The sequence below is a fragment of the Lynx canadensis genome, chromosome B2 (genome assembly GCF_007474595.2).
Source record: "Lynx canadensis isolate LIC74 chromosome B2, mLynCan4.pri.v2, whole genome shotgun sequence".
Lineage (NCBI taxonomy): Eukaryota > Metazoa > Chordata > Mammalia > Carnivora > Felidae > Lynx > Lynx canadensis.
In genome coordinates, this window is record NC_044307.1 from 140,410,972 (window position 1) to 140,426,873 (window position 15,902).

The 15,902-nt window shown below is 37.4% G+C and overlaps 1 protein-coding gene across 2 annotated transcripts in view; it reads right to left on the reverse strand.

Moving 5' to 3' along the window:
• TFB1M (transcription factor B1, mitochondrial) overlaps window positions 1–15,700 on the reverse strand; it is a 66,269-nt gene extending 50,569 nt beyond the window's left edge. Inside the window, exons 1-2 of one of the 2 annotated variants that reach the window (XM_030316651.2) lie at window positions 15,469–15,700; window positions 12,544–12,695 (exon numbers count right to left, since the gene is read on the reverse strand). In XM_030316651.2, coding sequence (XP_030172511.1) covers window positions 12,544–12,695; window positions 15,469–15,601 — 285 coding nt within the window. In that variant the 5' untranslated portion in view covers window positions 15,602–15,700. The remainder of the gene's footprint in view (window positions 1–12,543; window positions 12,696–15,468) is intronic. The other variant, XM_030316652.1, reaches the window with a different exon arrangement.
• Window positions 15,701–15,902: the final 202 nt, after the last annotated feature.

Genomic DNA, 15,902 nt, shown 5'->3' on the forward strand with positions numbered 1-15,902 from the left:
ACTCCTGGCAGCTAGCATTGTAGAGTGAGCTAAAGCATTAATTACACAGCCTGGTGATATTACCTTCTTCCTGACCTGTTACATAGTAGGAACCCAAACACTGTTGAAATAAGTGCTAGGCAAACTGTTAGGAAAACTATATGAGAATGAAGGAATCTATAATACAGAATGATAGGTGAAAAACAATTTTTATTCTTCTGTAGAACACACAGAAAAGACTAATGCTATTATTCAAAAGGAATTTAAGACAATGTTACAATAGATATTTTTTTTTTAAGGAAGAAGATGACAGCATGACTTCAAAGAGTCTCCTCGTTTTATTTTTTAAACAGGACCAAAACATGCATGGCAGAAATTCATGTACTCAGTCTCATCAAGGATTTAGAGATTTAATAAACTTTATATTCAAACAGTGCTTACTCTTTTCAGCGTTAGCATTTCTTAAAGAGAAACTTCTACAGTAGCCTATCTTTTTCTTGTCTGATTGCTATGGCTAAGATTTCCAGCATTATGTTGAATAAAAATGGGGACAATGGACATCCTTGTCTTGTTCCAGATCTCAGAGGAAAAGCTGTGAGTTTTTCACAATTTAGTACAGCATTGGCTATGGATTTTTCATAATATGGCCTTTATGATGTTGAGATATGTTCCCTCTAAATCTACTGTGTAGAGTTTTTATCATGAATGGATGTTGTACTTTGTCAAATGCTTTGTCTGCATCTATTGAAATGATCATATGGTTTTTATTCTTTCTATTAATGTGATGTATCACATTAATTTATAAATATTGGACTACTCTTGCATTCCTAGAATAAATCCCACTTGATCATGGTGAATGATTTTCTGATGAATAATAATGAAGTAGCAGAAAGAAAAGTTAAGGAAACAATCCCATTTACAACTGTACCAAAAATAACAAAATTCCTAGGAATAAACTTAACCAAAGAAACAAAAGACCCATACTCCAAAAACTAAGAAACCCCGATGAAAAACATTAAAGATGACACAAATGGAAAGATATTCCATACTCCTGCACTGGAAGAGACAACATGGTTAAAATGTTCACACTACTTAAAGCAACCTACAGATTCAACGCACCCCATCAAAATACGAACATTTTCACAGAACTAGTACATATTACCCTAAAATTTGTATGGAACCAAAAAGACCCCAAATAGCCAAAGCAATCTTGAAAAAGAACAAACCTGGAGGTATCACAACCACAGATATCAAGATATACTGAAAAGCTACAGTAACCAAAACAGTACAGTACTGGCATAAAAAAAAAACAAAAAACAAAACAAAACAAAAAAAAAAAAACAAGACACATGGATCAATGGACAGAACTGAGAGCCCAGAAATGAAACCAAGTTTGAAAGGTCAATTAACCTTTGACAAAGGGGCAGGGATACAGTGGGAAAAAAACATGGTCTCCTCAACAAATGTGCTGGGAAAACTGGACAGCTACATGCAAAAGAATAAAACTTGACCACTTTCTTACACCATACACAAAAATAAAATGGATGAAAGACCTAAATGTGAGACCTGAAATCACAAAACTACTAGAAGAAAACACAGGCAGTAATTCTTTTGACATTGGCCATTTAAAAAAAAAAAAAAAAAATTCCAGATACATCTCCTCAGGCAAGGGAAGCCAAAGCAAAATTAAACTACTGGGACTAACCAAAATAAAAAATTTTCTCACAGTGAAAGAAACCATCAACAAAACACAAAGGCAACCTACTGAATGGGAGAAGATATGTGCAAATGATAGCTCTGATATGGGGTTAATATCCAAAATATATAAAGAACTTCTACAACTCAACACACAAAAAACAAATAATTCTATTAAAAAATGGAAAAATGTCTTTTTCCAAAGACAAGATACAGATGGCCAACAGACACATAAAAAGATGCTCAACGTCACTAATCAGAGAAATGCAAATCAAAACCACAATGAGATATCACTTTATACCCATCAGAATGGCTAAAATAAAAACCACAAGAAATAACAAATGATGGCATGGTGGAGAAAAAGGGAATCCTTGTGCACTGTTGGTGGGAATGCAAATTGGCACAGCCACTGTGGAAAACAGTACGGAGGTTTCTCAAAAACTTAAAAATACAATTTCTATATGACCCAGTAATTCCACTACTGGGTATTCACCCCCCAAAAACTAAAACAGTATTTTGAAAAGACATATGCGCCCCTATGTTTTCTGCAGCATTATTTACGATAGCCAAGATACGAAAGCAACCCGTGTCCATGGACAGATGAATGGATAAAGAAGATGTGGTGTATATATATACGATTGAGTATTATTGAGGCATCAAAAAGAATGAAATCTTGCCATGTGCAGCAACATAGATGGACCCAGACGATAGAATGTTAAGTAAAATAAGTCAAAAAAAACCAAATACCGTATGATTTCCCTCATTTCTGGAATTTAAGAAACAAAACAAATAGAAAAGAGGCAAATAGAAAAATTCTTGAATAGAGAGAAATAACTAGCGGTTCCAGAGGGGAGTTGGGTGGGGGAATGGGTGAAACAGACAAGGAGGATTAAGAGTAAACTTATCTTGAGGAGCGTGGAGAAACATAACGAACGTTGATCATTATACTGTACACTTGAAACTAGCACAACACTGTGTTAATTATACTTCAATAAAAAAAATTTGTGAAAAATAAACAGAAAAAGTTACAGAGGGAAATCCTGCTATACAATATCACAAAATTCTCTTCCTTAAGCCAAGAACAATGAACCAATTTCACCCTTTTCTTGACTAGGGGTCATTGTTGCCTGTAGAGTAATGGCATCAGTGGTTATGATCCCTTACTACTGCGCTTTTTTTCAGTTTTATGTTTGCTTTTTATAGCTTTTCTGCCACAGTAATAACTGTCACTTCTTGCTATTGTCAGTGGGTCTGCTTCTAGCATTGATCTACTTCTAGTTTGTAGTGGACTAGGAAGTCACTTTGGTTGTAAGCCACCTTTTACTTATTTGTTGAGTTTTGATTAACTATGGCTGTAGCCATATCTTAAAGATAAATTACATGTGTGAAGTATGTAATCATGCCACGACAGAAAGTCAGGCCATCTTCCCTTTTGTAAAATTTGCTAGAGATGAAAGAATTTAAAATTTTACAGTCTCTGATGAAAAACAGCTCCTTTTGCCAGGATGACTAAACTACAGATCCCTTTATAAGATGACAGAGAAGGGGAATAATTATAATAGCAACCACTTACTGGCTACTGGCAATATGCTAGGCTCTATATGCCCATCTCTTTACATAAATTTCTTACCATCCTTGTAATGATCACAAACAATAACTATTATCCTCATGCTGCAGATGAGAAAGCTGAAGCTAAAACAGGTTCACAACAGCAAGCTCAAGATCAGAAAGCTACTAAGTGCCTTATCTGAGATCTGACATCAGCCAATTTGCTTCTCAGTTCTGTGAACTTTCCATCCTATCTATCAGGTAGAAACAATCACTGTTTACTATTATAAAACCCAGAGGCAATACTAACAATAATCATGACTTCCTATCTCCAAAGTTCCACAAAATAAACACACAATGATTAAGAAGAATCCTAGAGCTTCTTACTCTGGCTAAGATGGGGAACAGAAGACCAGATAGTCTCTTCTGGCTTAAACAGATAAAAAATAGACGGAACTACAGTTTTCAGACACTGGACAGCAGGAAAGCAGGAAATCCTGCAGATCCAAGAATCTCAAGGACTCTCACACAAAAGAAACACCAAGAAAAGGACACTAAGGTGCACCGTGATGAAACTGTTCAAAACCAGTGAGAAATCTTAAAAGCAACCAGGGAAAAAAGGCAGAGGAGCAAAGATAAGAATGACAACAGATTTCTGGTCAGAAACAATGTAAGTGAGAAGACCGTGGAGCCACGTTTTTAGAGTACTAAAAGAAAACAATTGCCAGTATGTTTTTCAACAACAAAGGCAAAATAAAATACTTCTTCAGACTTACAAACACTGAAAGTTCCACAAAACTTACAAAAAATGCTGAAGAAAGTCTTTCAGGTAGACAGAAAACAATACTAGGTGGACATACGGATGAGGAGCACTCAGAACAGTAACCATATGGGTAAATATGTAACAATTTTTCTTATTATAGTTGACCCTTTAACAACAGGGTCTGAACTGCACTGGTCCACGTATATGCGGATTTCTTACAGTACTATAAATGTATTTTCTCTTATGATTTTCTTAATATGATTAGGATAATAGGAATATGATATGATTTTCTTCTCTCTAGATTATTTTACTGTCATAAACAGCACATAACACATGTAACATACAAAGAATGTGTTAAGTGATTGTTTATGTTATTGGTAAGGCTTCTGGTTAATAGTAGGCTTTAGTTAAATTTCTGGGGAGTACAAAGTAATACGTGGATTTTCAACTGTGCAGAGGTCAGTGCCCCTAACCCCCACATTGTACAGAAGTCTACTGTATTGAAACCTCTTTAATATAGCATTGACTGTTAGAACAAAAATAACATTGTACTGTGAAGTTTACAGCATGGAGAAGCAAAACACAGGATGCCAACAGTACAAAGGCCTGACAGGGAGAAACACATTATTCTAAGATTTGTATGCTACACATGAAGTGGTATTTTATTACTTGAAGGTGAACTGGGATATGTTAAAGATGTATACTATATACCTTCAATAAACTACTAAAAATAACAAAACAAAGAGTTATAGATAAAAATTGCAGTAGGCCCAATACTGGCCCCACAAAATGCCCACATCCTAATCCCTGTGACTATGTTACTTTATATGGTAAAAGGACTTTGCAGATGTGATTACAGATCTCAGAATGGGGATATTATCCTAGATCATCTGGGTGGACCCCAAATAATCAATCACAAAAGACTTTAAAAGAGTGAGTCAGAAGGATCAAAGTCAATGATAGATGTGGAAGTGAGAGGTCCATGAACTAATGAATGCAGATGGCCTCCAGAAGCTGGAAAAGGCAAAAAAACAATTCTTCCCTGAAGCCTCCAGAAAAGGAACATGGCCCTACTGACCTTCATTTCAGACTTCTTATCCCCAGAACTGTAACAGAATAAGTGTGTGTCATTTTAAGCTGTTGTGTTTGTGGGAATTTGTTACAGCAACAATAGAAAGCTAGTACACAAACAGATGTGGTCAGATTGGTGAGAAAAAAGCAAGACCCAATTATATGCTGTCGATAAGAAATCGACTTTAAATATGAAGACATAAAGGGGCGCCTGGGTGGCGCAGTCGGTTAAGCGTCCGACTTCAGCCAGGTCACGATCTTGCGGTCCGTGAGTCCGAGCCCCGCGTCAGGCTCTGGGCTGATGGCTCGGAGCCTGGAGCCTGTTTCCGATTCTGTGTCTCCCTCTCTCTCTGCCCCTCCCCTGTTCATGCTCTGTCTCTCTCTGTCCCAAAAATAAATAAAAATGTTGAAAAAAAAATTAAAAAAAAAAAAATATGAAGACATACAGGAAAGGATGAAACTGACGTTAATCAAAAGAAAGCTGGCATGGTTATGTTATTATCAAAGTAGATTTTAGAGGAAAGAATATCACCAAAGATCATGATGATCATTTCATAATGATAAAGGAGCCAATCTGTCATGAAGACCTAACAATCCTAAATGTTTATGCACCTAAATAACAGTGTTTCAAAATAGATGAGAGCAAAACTGAGAGAACTGCAAGGACAGACCAACAAATCTGCACTTCAGAGATTTCAATACCCCTCTCTTAACAACAGAACAAGTAGGAAATCACTAAGAATACAAAAGGCTTGAATAACTCCAACTTCAACTTGACCTTACTGAAATTTCCATAGCATCCAATAGAAGAATGTATATCCTTTACAGCAGAAGGCATATTCTGCATAAGGAACATTTACCAAGATAGATCATGTGTTACACCATTAAACAAGTATAAATTAATTTAAAATGATTTTAAGTCATGCAAAGTAAGTTTTCTTATCACAATGGAATTAAGTTAAAAATCAGTAACAGAAAGAGATCTGAAAAACAAGCTAAATGATACACGTCTAAATACTCTAAGAAGTCAAATTAAGAAATTAAAAGGGAAACTGGAAATGAAGGTTTATCTGGAAATTCTCAACTTCTTTTAGAAATCTTTCTTTAGGTATAAAATCTCTAAAAAAATTTTTTTTAAGTAAATCAGTATTTTGAATAAATGAAAATGAAAACACAACACCTCAAAATTTGTAGGATTCTACTCAGGTTGTATTGAGAGGAAAATTATAGCACTTAACATCTATAAGAAAATAAGAAAGGCTTCAAAGAGAAAACCTCAGCTTCCACCTTAAAAAAATATAGAAAGAACAAATTAAACCTCAAGGAAACAGAAGGAAGAACATAAAGATTTCAGAGCAGAAATCAGTGAAATAGAAAACAGAACACAAGACAGAAAAATCAATATCAAAAGCTTTTTTTTGTTGTTGTTGTTTTTTCAGAAGATCAATAAAGTTGACCAATATGTAGGGAGACAAAATACCAATATCCGGAATGAGAGAGACTTTATCACCACAGATTCAATGGATGGTTGGCTTACCATTAGAAAAAAAAAAAAAAAAAAAAAGATCAATATAATTCACTATATTAACAAACTAAAAACAAAAAAAGCCATATGATTATCTCAATAAACTCAGAAAAAGTATTTTTGCAAATACATTATTTAAAAAATGTATATGTTAAAAAAACAAACACCACAACCTCTCAGGTAGCTAGAACAGAAAGGACCTTCCTCAGGCTGAAAAAGGAGATCTAGGAAAACCCTACAACTGACATCATACTTACTGCTGGAAGTCTGAATGCTTTCCCTCAGATCAGGAATGGGCAAGGATGTTTAACTGTACTGGAGATTCTAGCCAAGACAAAAAGAAACAGAAGCAAACAGACTGAAGTGGAGGAGGTAAAATGGTTTTTATTATAGATGAAATGATAATACATGCAGAAAATCCTAAGAAATCTACAAAATAGCCACTAATAAGTGAGCACAGCAAGGCTGCAGGATACAAAGTCCACTCCCAAAACAAATGATATTTCTACATAGTAGCAACAAACAAATGGAAATTGAAATTAAAAACCAATACCAAGTATAATAGCATCAAAAAACAGGACATAGTTAGGGATAAATTTGACAAAAGATGTGTAAGACTTGAATACGTAGAACTGTAAAATACTGCTGACAGAAATTAAAGAAAATCTAAATAAATGGGGAAATATACCACGTTTAAAGATTAGAAGCCTAGATCATTAAGATGCCAGTTCTCCTAAAAGTGATCTAGAGTTTTAATCAGGCTTAAAACAAAACAAAACAAAACAAAAAAGAGGGAATTTATGATTTAATGTTAAAACTATATGGAAATGCAAAGAACGTAGAATAGCAAGAGCAATTTTGGAAAAGGCAAGGTTGGAAGACTCAAATTACCTGCTCTCGAGTCTTACAATAGAACTACAGTAATCAATACAGGTTGGTATCAATGAAAAGAGAGATCTAGAACAAGAGAAAAGAGCTGGAAGTCCAGGAACAGACCAGTGTACATAAGACCAGCTGAGTTTCGACAATATTAACAAGCCAATTCAATAAGAAAAAGATACAATTTTCAACAAACGATGCAAAAAAAATGAACTTCTACTCCCACCTCACACTACATACAAAAGGTAACCCAAAATGTATCATAAGCCTATGTGCAAAATCTAAAACTTCAAAACATCTAAAAGAAAACATGGAAATTCTTAGTTCTTGTTTTGGCCATTATCTTTAACATAAGATGCAAAAAGCATCAAATTCAAAAGGAAAAACAACGGATAAACTTTATTAAAACTAAATTTTACTCTTTGAAAGACACTGTTAAATGTCTAAGAAAATGAAAAGGTAAGTCACAGCTGAGGAGAAAGCATTACAAAACATGTAGCTGACAAAGAACTTGTATCTAAACTATATAAAGACCTCTTACAATGCAATAATATGAAGACAAAACAAAAAATGCTCAAAATATTTGCACGATTCCCCAAAAAGATATACAGATGGCAAATAAACACATGAAGATATGCCCAAAATTACTGATTAGGAAAATGCAAATAAAAGCTACGTTAAGACACTGTAAGATACTGTTATACACTCGCTTGGATGGTTACAATTAAAAAGACTGACCACACCAAGTGTGAGAAGCATGTGAAGCCACGGGAACTCTCACGCACAGCTGGTGGGAATGATAACTGGTACAGCCACTTTGTAAAACAGTTTCACAAGAAGTTTAACATACACCTGCCATGAGGCTCAGACATCCCACCTCTAGCTCTTTACTCAAGAGAAATCAAAGTATGTAATCACACTAAGACTTGCATGTGAATGCTGATGATTGCTTTATATGTAATTGCCAAAAAATAAAAACAACTCCAAGTCCACCAACTGGTGAATGGATTTATAAATTTGGTATAGCCATACAGTGGAGTACTAACTAGTCAGCAATAAAAAAAAATTAAACTATTGATAAATACTGCAACATGGATTAATCTCAAAATACTTATGCTCAGTAAAAGACATCAGACAAAAAAAAAAAACACACATACTGTATGATTTCATTTATATAACATACTGAAAAATGGAAATTCCCTATATTGACAAAGCAGATCAGTGGTTGCCCTAAGATAGGGAAAGGGAAGAGGGAGGGCTGGATTATAAAGGAAAATGAGGAATCTTGAAGGTGATGAGTGTTCATTTTCTTGATTGTGGTAATGGTTTCATGAGATTATGTATTTGTCAAACTCAGTAATCTGTACACTTTTAACAACATGTGCAGTTTACTGAACATTAATAACTCAATAAAGCTGTAAAACAAAGTATTTAGTGCAGTAAACCCTCCATATTGTTATTAATATACAAAATCCTTAAAACAAAAAATGAAGAACCCAGATTATTTACTTCAAGGAGAACATGTTATTTGTGACGTTATCTCCAATTCAGAAATGGGGGAAGATTTCAAGTTCTTTGAGGTATTAAAAAAATCTCACTCCCCTCCAAAGCAGAGACAATCGGCTCAGCCACAGAAATGTAACAATAACTAAAAAATAATAAAGACCTCACCCTCCCCCCGCAAATGCACAATCACAAGAGAATGCTGCAATATTAAGAGAAAGAAACCCTGAATGTCCAATGCTGGTTCAAGGAGGTGGGACAAAGCTCCAACATTCCCACAGCACTAGGGATTTATTTTCCAGTGATCCAAAGGAATAACCTTTCTCCTCTACCTCTTTCCAGATTAGCAGTCTCATGATCAATCTTTAATTAACAGAAATGCCCAAGGCACAGGGATAATAATTTAATTGATTACTTATATCGAAAAATACATTGCATGGTTAACTAAGTATGAGGCATTCATTTAATCCTCATTACTATTCTACAAGCAAACTGAGGCCTTGAGACATAGTTACCTGCCCAAAGTCATACACCCAGTAAACGGTAGAGCCTGAAGTCAAACCCAATCCGATGCTGCAGTCTGTGTTCTTTAAACACAAAGCTATATTATAGTACTTTCACATATCAGACATGTTTTTTACCTTACAACATGCTGACGGTGAAACCTGTATGTTAGTACTGTGTTAGTAACTGTGTTAGTAACATACTACTGTATTTAGTAAGATCCTAAGATGCCTCATATATTAAGATATAAGATGCCTTATAAGTAAGATGCCTTATATAGTGAGATATAAGAGGCCTTATAAGATCCTAAGATGATATTATAAGAATTGGATCAAGACACAAATGACATACTTTCAGCTAGAAGACATTTTATAAATTATTACAATTTCTTTAAAAAGTAATTCTATTAGCTCAGAAACCACTAAAATGGAATCCTTTAAATAGATCACACCTTCTGCCTTTATTCATTTTCATGATTAATTTAGTACCTCTAAATGAAAGTGGTTTTACATATTGAAACCTTCTTTACAGGAAAAAGAAATCTATGTGATATTTTAGTACCCAACATTTCTTTTCAAGGCAAATTCTTTTCCTGCATATAAGACACTAAGAATTAATTTTGCTTCTTCTACAGAAACATGTAAGAAGACAAATACACATTTCTTGCAGAGTAATTTACCTTGAAACAAATCTTTGTATTCAGAAAAAAAGGTCACAAAACTTTTTAAATAACCAACGCCACACAATTATTCATTCTCGCGATTAAATGATCTCACCGTCGTGAGATGAGCCCTGGGTCTGGCTCTGTGCTGACAGTGCAGCGCATGCTTCAGATTCTCTCTGCCCCTCCCCTGTTCATGGGCACATGCACGCGCGCCCTCTCTCTCAAAATAAATAAAAAATTTAAAAAATGGCACATTTAGTTGGCTGATTAGATAGACACATAAAGTCAACCTTTTATTTTCCCATTTAAGACATTATTGAACACCTGCTATACTCCAGGCACTGTTGCATGTGGTAGAGATACAGCACGGAAGAGAACACACAAAAATATCTATGTTCTTTGCAGTACATTCCAGGCGGGGGGAGGTAGACAACAAATAAGAACATACAGAAAATGTATCCGATGATGATCAATCCAACGAGATAAATAAAACAAGGCAGGGGTTAGGAGTGCAGGAGCTGGGGCAGGCATTTGAAAAGAGAAGGGTGTAGTTGTCTTTTAAACAGCCCCTCTTCACACATCTTTTGTTGGGATCAGAGAGGAGAGTATGTAAATTAAGGTGGGGATGAACAGAAATTTGATTCACCCCCTTGCCTTATGAGAAAGAATTGCACATAACAGATGGGAAGACTGAGGGTTAGGAAGTCTCTTCAAGGGCAATAAAGTCAGAGGAGTATTCTTATGTCCAGAAAGGGCTAGATGAAAAAATCTGAGGGGCGCCTGGGTGGCTACCAACTCTTCATTTCAGCTCAGGTCATGAGCTCAGTTTGTGAGTTCAAGCCCCACGTCAGGCTCCACACTGACAGGCGAGACCCTGCTTGGGATTCTCTCTCTTCCTCTCTCTGCCCCTCTCCTGCTCATGCTTTCTCTCTCTCCTCTCTCTCTCTCTCTCTCTGTCAAAATAAATAAATAAAACTTAAAAAGAAAAAAGAAAAAACCTGAAGGGAATGACATAGTGTGCTTCAGCTTCTTTTTATTATGTCATGATCTCACTGAAAATAAAATATTCCCACTTTCACTTCTGAGATGCAGACAGTTCTTGAAAGAAAGTAATTCAAAGCAAAAAATCAGTATTAAATTCCATATTTGATCAAGGAATATGCACCATATGGCAATCCCAAAATAAAGTTATAAATCTAAAACCAATTCTGTCAATAGTGTAAAAATTAGATAAAACTAAATTTTATATAACTGTTTAAAGCAAAAACTAGATGTAGCCAAATAAAATCTGATAAATAAAAACTCCTTTAAAAAAAAACAAAACAAACCCATTGCATGCACACAAAGCCCTAGATTTTCAAACAAATTTCCTCAAACTATTCTGGCAGAAATTAAACATTTTTCAATTGTTGCATACACAAGCATTAGGACGTACCAATTGTAAACCAATTTGTCTCTTGTATGATAGTAATAACGCAGATAACTTTATTTTTCGGTTACACTCAATAAATTGCTGCTTATCTAAGCCAAAGGCTAAGGGCTCTTCTAAACTTTTAGAATTACAGAGGAATCAAAGTTCCTTAAGCCATTAAGTGCCCCCTGTGAAGAATTCCCTTTACGATATCCCTGATACAATGGGTGCCGCTGTTTGCTACCACTTAAAAAAATGTAAGTCCCACCTTATTTTAAATCCACATCTGCCTCCCTCAATTCTTACCTATTTGTAGGATTTTTTTTTTTTTCTAGAAATCAAAATAAGCGATCTTCTTCACTGCCACCTTTCACAGGCAGCTCTGAATCCCCTCACTCAAAGATCCTCTCCTCGGAAACACGCCCAGCTCCTTCAAGTATTTCTCATATAACAGCACCTATTGTTTCATTTCATTCAAACCGCATCTTAAATTTACGTGCACAGTGGTACAACTTCACTTCTTCGCCTAAGAAATTCTTAAATGCCTAAGCTTGACAATTAGTCTCTCTTAAAAGAAACCTCAGTTTTCTCCATCTTTTGCTTACAGAAAGGATTTTCTGAATCTAAATGAAGTTCTCAGAAGTCATGCCAATAGCGGGGTCATTATTGGCATTAATTATTTTCCTTAGTTTTGAAGGAATGGGCCAGAACATACATGGCTATTAGATTAAAAAAACAGATCACACAAAACTAGGTTAACATTAATACATAAAGCAGGTTTATTCAAATAGTGGTCAACAGACCATGTGGGGATGCTTGTTAGAAATGCAATTCCTAGACTTCTCCAGACCACAGAATCAGAATCTCTGGAAAAGGATCTGGAGATCTGCAGTTTGAGGAGCAACCTACACAACCTTTGGATATCCTGAGGTTAAAGAATCATGGACTGAAGATTTAAATTGGGTTTTTACCTCCTAGAAAAGGCATTTTAAGTCTCTCACCTGTAATCCAGGAATAAATCGACTATCCTTTTCAACCACCAGAAGTTCAGTAACATTGGCATTGAGAATGGATCTTGTGATTCCCCCTGGCCCAGGGCCCACTTCATAAACATAAGCATCTGTCAGATCGCCAGCTTTCCTTACAATTTTATCTAGGAGAGAAAAAAAAAAGTTTTAATTATCTGGACAAATTTCAATGTATAGAAGTTAACAAAAAAGTAATCTCCACAAATTCTTATCAACCATGACTTAACTAATCCTTTACACCATATTTATCTAGTTATTTAACTTTTAGCCTAAACCAATAAACATGTAGTGGCCACCCAATATTCTACCACATTATAGCTGAATTGTATCAGTCCCTTAGGAAAAATGGGATTATCATGACAAAACTTCCTAACTTAAATGTAGTTAACACTGTATTTTCTATCCATTCCTCTGCCAAACCAATCAATTCCTAACAACTGACCAGCTAAACCATCTCTCTACACTTGCCAGGTACTGAATATCTGAATAAGACCAGTTTCACATTCAGAATTTCTACTGCTGCCAGTTATAAATTCAAAAGCAAAAAGTAATGGTAGTCTCCTTTTTTACCTATAGACATATAGCTGGTCAACATGGCCATAGCAACAAGTTCCTAGATCATAGGATTAGCAGAAATTTACAGATTCTTGGTCACTTTTCTGGAAAAAGCTAAACTTACACCTGGAAGTTTTTTAAACTTTGCAAATATGCAAATTGATATGGAAAAGTTAATGTTTTGAATTAATCAGCCTCTGTAAGTAAGCAGACATTAAGAAATCATGAAAAGGATTGTGGCAATCGATCATCACTTCTGGAATAACATACAATGGGCTGGTCTTACTGACGGAGATAATAAAATCCAAGTAACTGGGGCTCCTGGGATAGTGGGAACTTAGCCACTGAAAACACACCAGCACTTCTCTGCAGTGTTCGCTGGGATTGTATAGTACCATTTTTTGTGGGCTTAAATGCAATAATAGTCTTTCAACCATCCAAAAATAGTTTGCCTTCTGACTGGCTGGGAGGGAATTAGTACACGTCCCCAACCATTTGTTTTAGGTGGTTTACAAGCTTTCTCCCACGCATCTCAACAATCCTTCCAACACATTAAGAACTACTATCCCAATTTAACTTTTCATTTGTTTCATTTGGGCAAGGTCATTTAGAAAGCAAATGGGAGAGAAGGGACTCCAGCTCAGGTGTAAATTCTAAAGCAATCCTTCCTCCATTACAGACCAATGCCCTTCAGAGGGTACAGGGATGATTATTATCCCTTTCAGAAGGGAAAGGCGTAATGAATTCAATATTCTCATTTTTTTTTAATGGAGAACTAGGATGGTAGGCAGGTCAGGGGCTCTGCCCTCAAACTTTTCAGGCACATTCAAATACAAATGAGTATCAAAGAGGCACTGTCAGTTCACCAACCATCTGCTCCCACCAGAACTTCCCACCGCAGACAAGTACTTTAATCTCTTACTCTGGTTCCCAGAGAAGAGGGAATAGTACCTAGATTCCAGAATTTATCCCCGGGGAGAATAAAGACTCACATGAGATACTATAAATGAAGAATTTTTTTTTATATTAAAAATATAAGATCGGGGTACCTGGGTGGCTTGGTTGGTTAAGTTTCGGACTCTTGATTTTGGCTCAGGTCATGATCTCATAGTCGTCGGATGGGGAGCCCTGAGTCTGGCTCAGGGCTGAGCACGGAGCCTGCTTGGGATTCTCTCTCTCCCTCTTCCCTGCTCATGCTGTCTCAAACATTTAAAAACATACATACAAAGATCTCTATTTTCAGCCTTGAGAATGGTGCTTTATGTCTATCATATGTGACTAACAACTGGCAATGCTGGCTCTGGTCATTTCTAGGACTAAAGAATTTTAGAAGCAGATAACCCTTTAACGCTCTGGAAGGAGGGGCCCTCCTCCAACTAACATAGGAGAAACTGAAGCTTAGTTTCTACTGGCAGAATAAAGACTCCACATCCCATTATTGTGCTTTGTAAACTCCACTTCCTTTAATTGAAAATGAATTTCTTGGGTATGATTCGTTGATCTTTTTAGCTCCTAAAGGGGGCCAAATGGAGTATCAGTATCTCAAATACTCTACTGCAACAGTGAATTAGTGGACACATTTGTTAGACAGGTTAGTCTTGCAACCTCACCTTCTAGAAGTATCACTAAGACACAGGAGCGGTGGTTAAACGCATGCATACGTTTGTCACCAGACTCTGCACTTCAAACTAGTTCATTCGATGGCACGTGAATTTTACCTCACAGAAAGCGACTTAAAATCAGGGACGGGAACAATGTAAACCTACTAAAAAACGTAAGCTCCTTGCGGAAAGACGTTGCCTTGTTCACTCCCAAACTGCACCTCCAGCACTAGCACAAAGTCGTCTGTTTGACGCGTATTTTACTGAATATTTGCGCCCCGCGGGTTTTGCATTCAACAAGCGTTTAAGTAAGTAATCCCATGAGCGACCCACTTTCCGACGTGTTCTCGAAGAACTCCCCGCACTAATTGAAATTCTAACTTCGGACTGCATGAAAATCAAACCTAGTGTTAATGCAGCAAGACTCGCATTTCCACAACCGCCTAACACGATACGCGACCCCTGCCTCCCCCAGGGTTTGCTCGGCGTCTGTACCACCTGCTTCCCCTGGCCCACGGCAACCCCCCGAACACGCCATTCCGCGAGCAAACAACGCATTCCACCCGTCTCCTGGGCGGGGCTCCGGAGTTCTTTAACACAGAGCGGTAGAAGGACCTGACCTAAGGCCCGCTGCACACTGCCTGACCCCAGATACCCGCCCGCAGGATCCGCGCGCAGACCCCCGGCCCGTGTCCCCAGGGATGCGGGGAAGACAGCCGGGGAGCACTGAGAAGACAGCCACCTGTCAGCCTCAAGTCCAGGAGAAAATTCTGGGATAGCTGCTTCACCGCTTGCAGCCTGAACAACTTAATGATTTCTCGAATCGTGGGCAACGGCGGAAGGCGGAAAGTGCTCAGCGTCCCAGAAACAGCCATAAGGCCCCGCGAAACCACCCAAGCCACTTGGCTAGTTTTTTCACGCTGTTCTTAAATCGTCGGGGAGCGGAGAGGGAGGTGGCGGGAGTCTGGGAGCGTAAAGGCCCGCCTCCGAGCCCGCCTCCCAGCCCACCTCATTGGTCGGAGGTGCCTCGCCGGAAGCGAAGAGGGCAGACAGGAAATCCGGGTGCACCCAGAGCTCCTGCTCCGCGTCTAGCTAAGCGCGGTGGAGGCTGGGTGTGCGCTGCTTTTCCCTCGGCGGGCGGGGCCTCTCCCGGGTGGGAGGTGGCCAGAGCGGCCC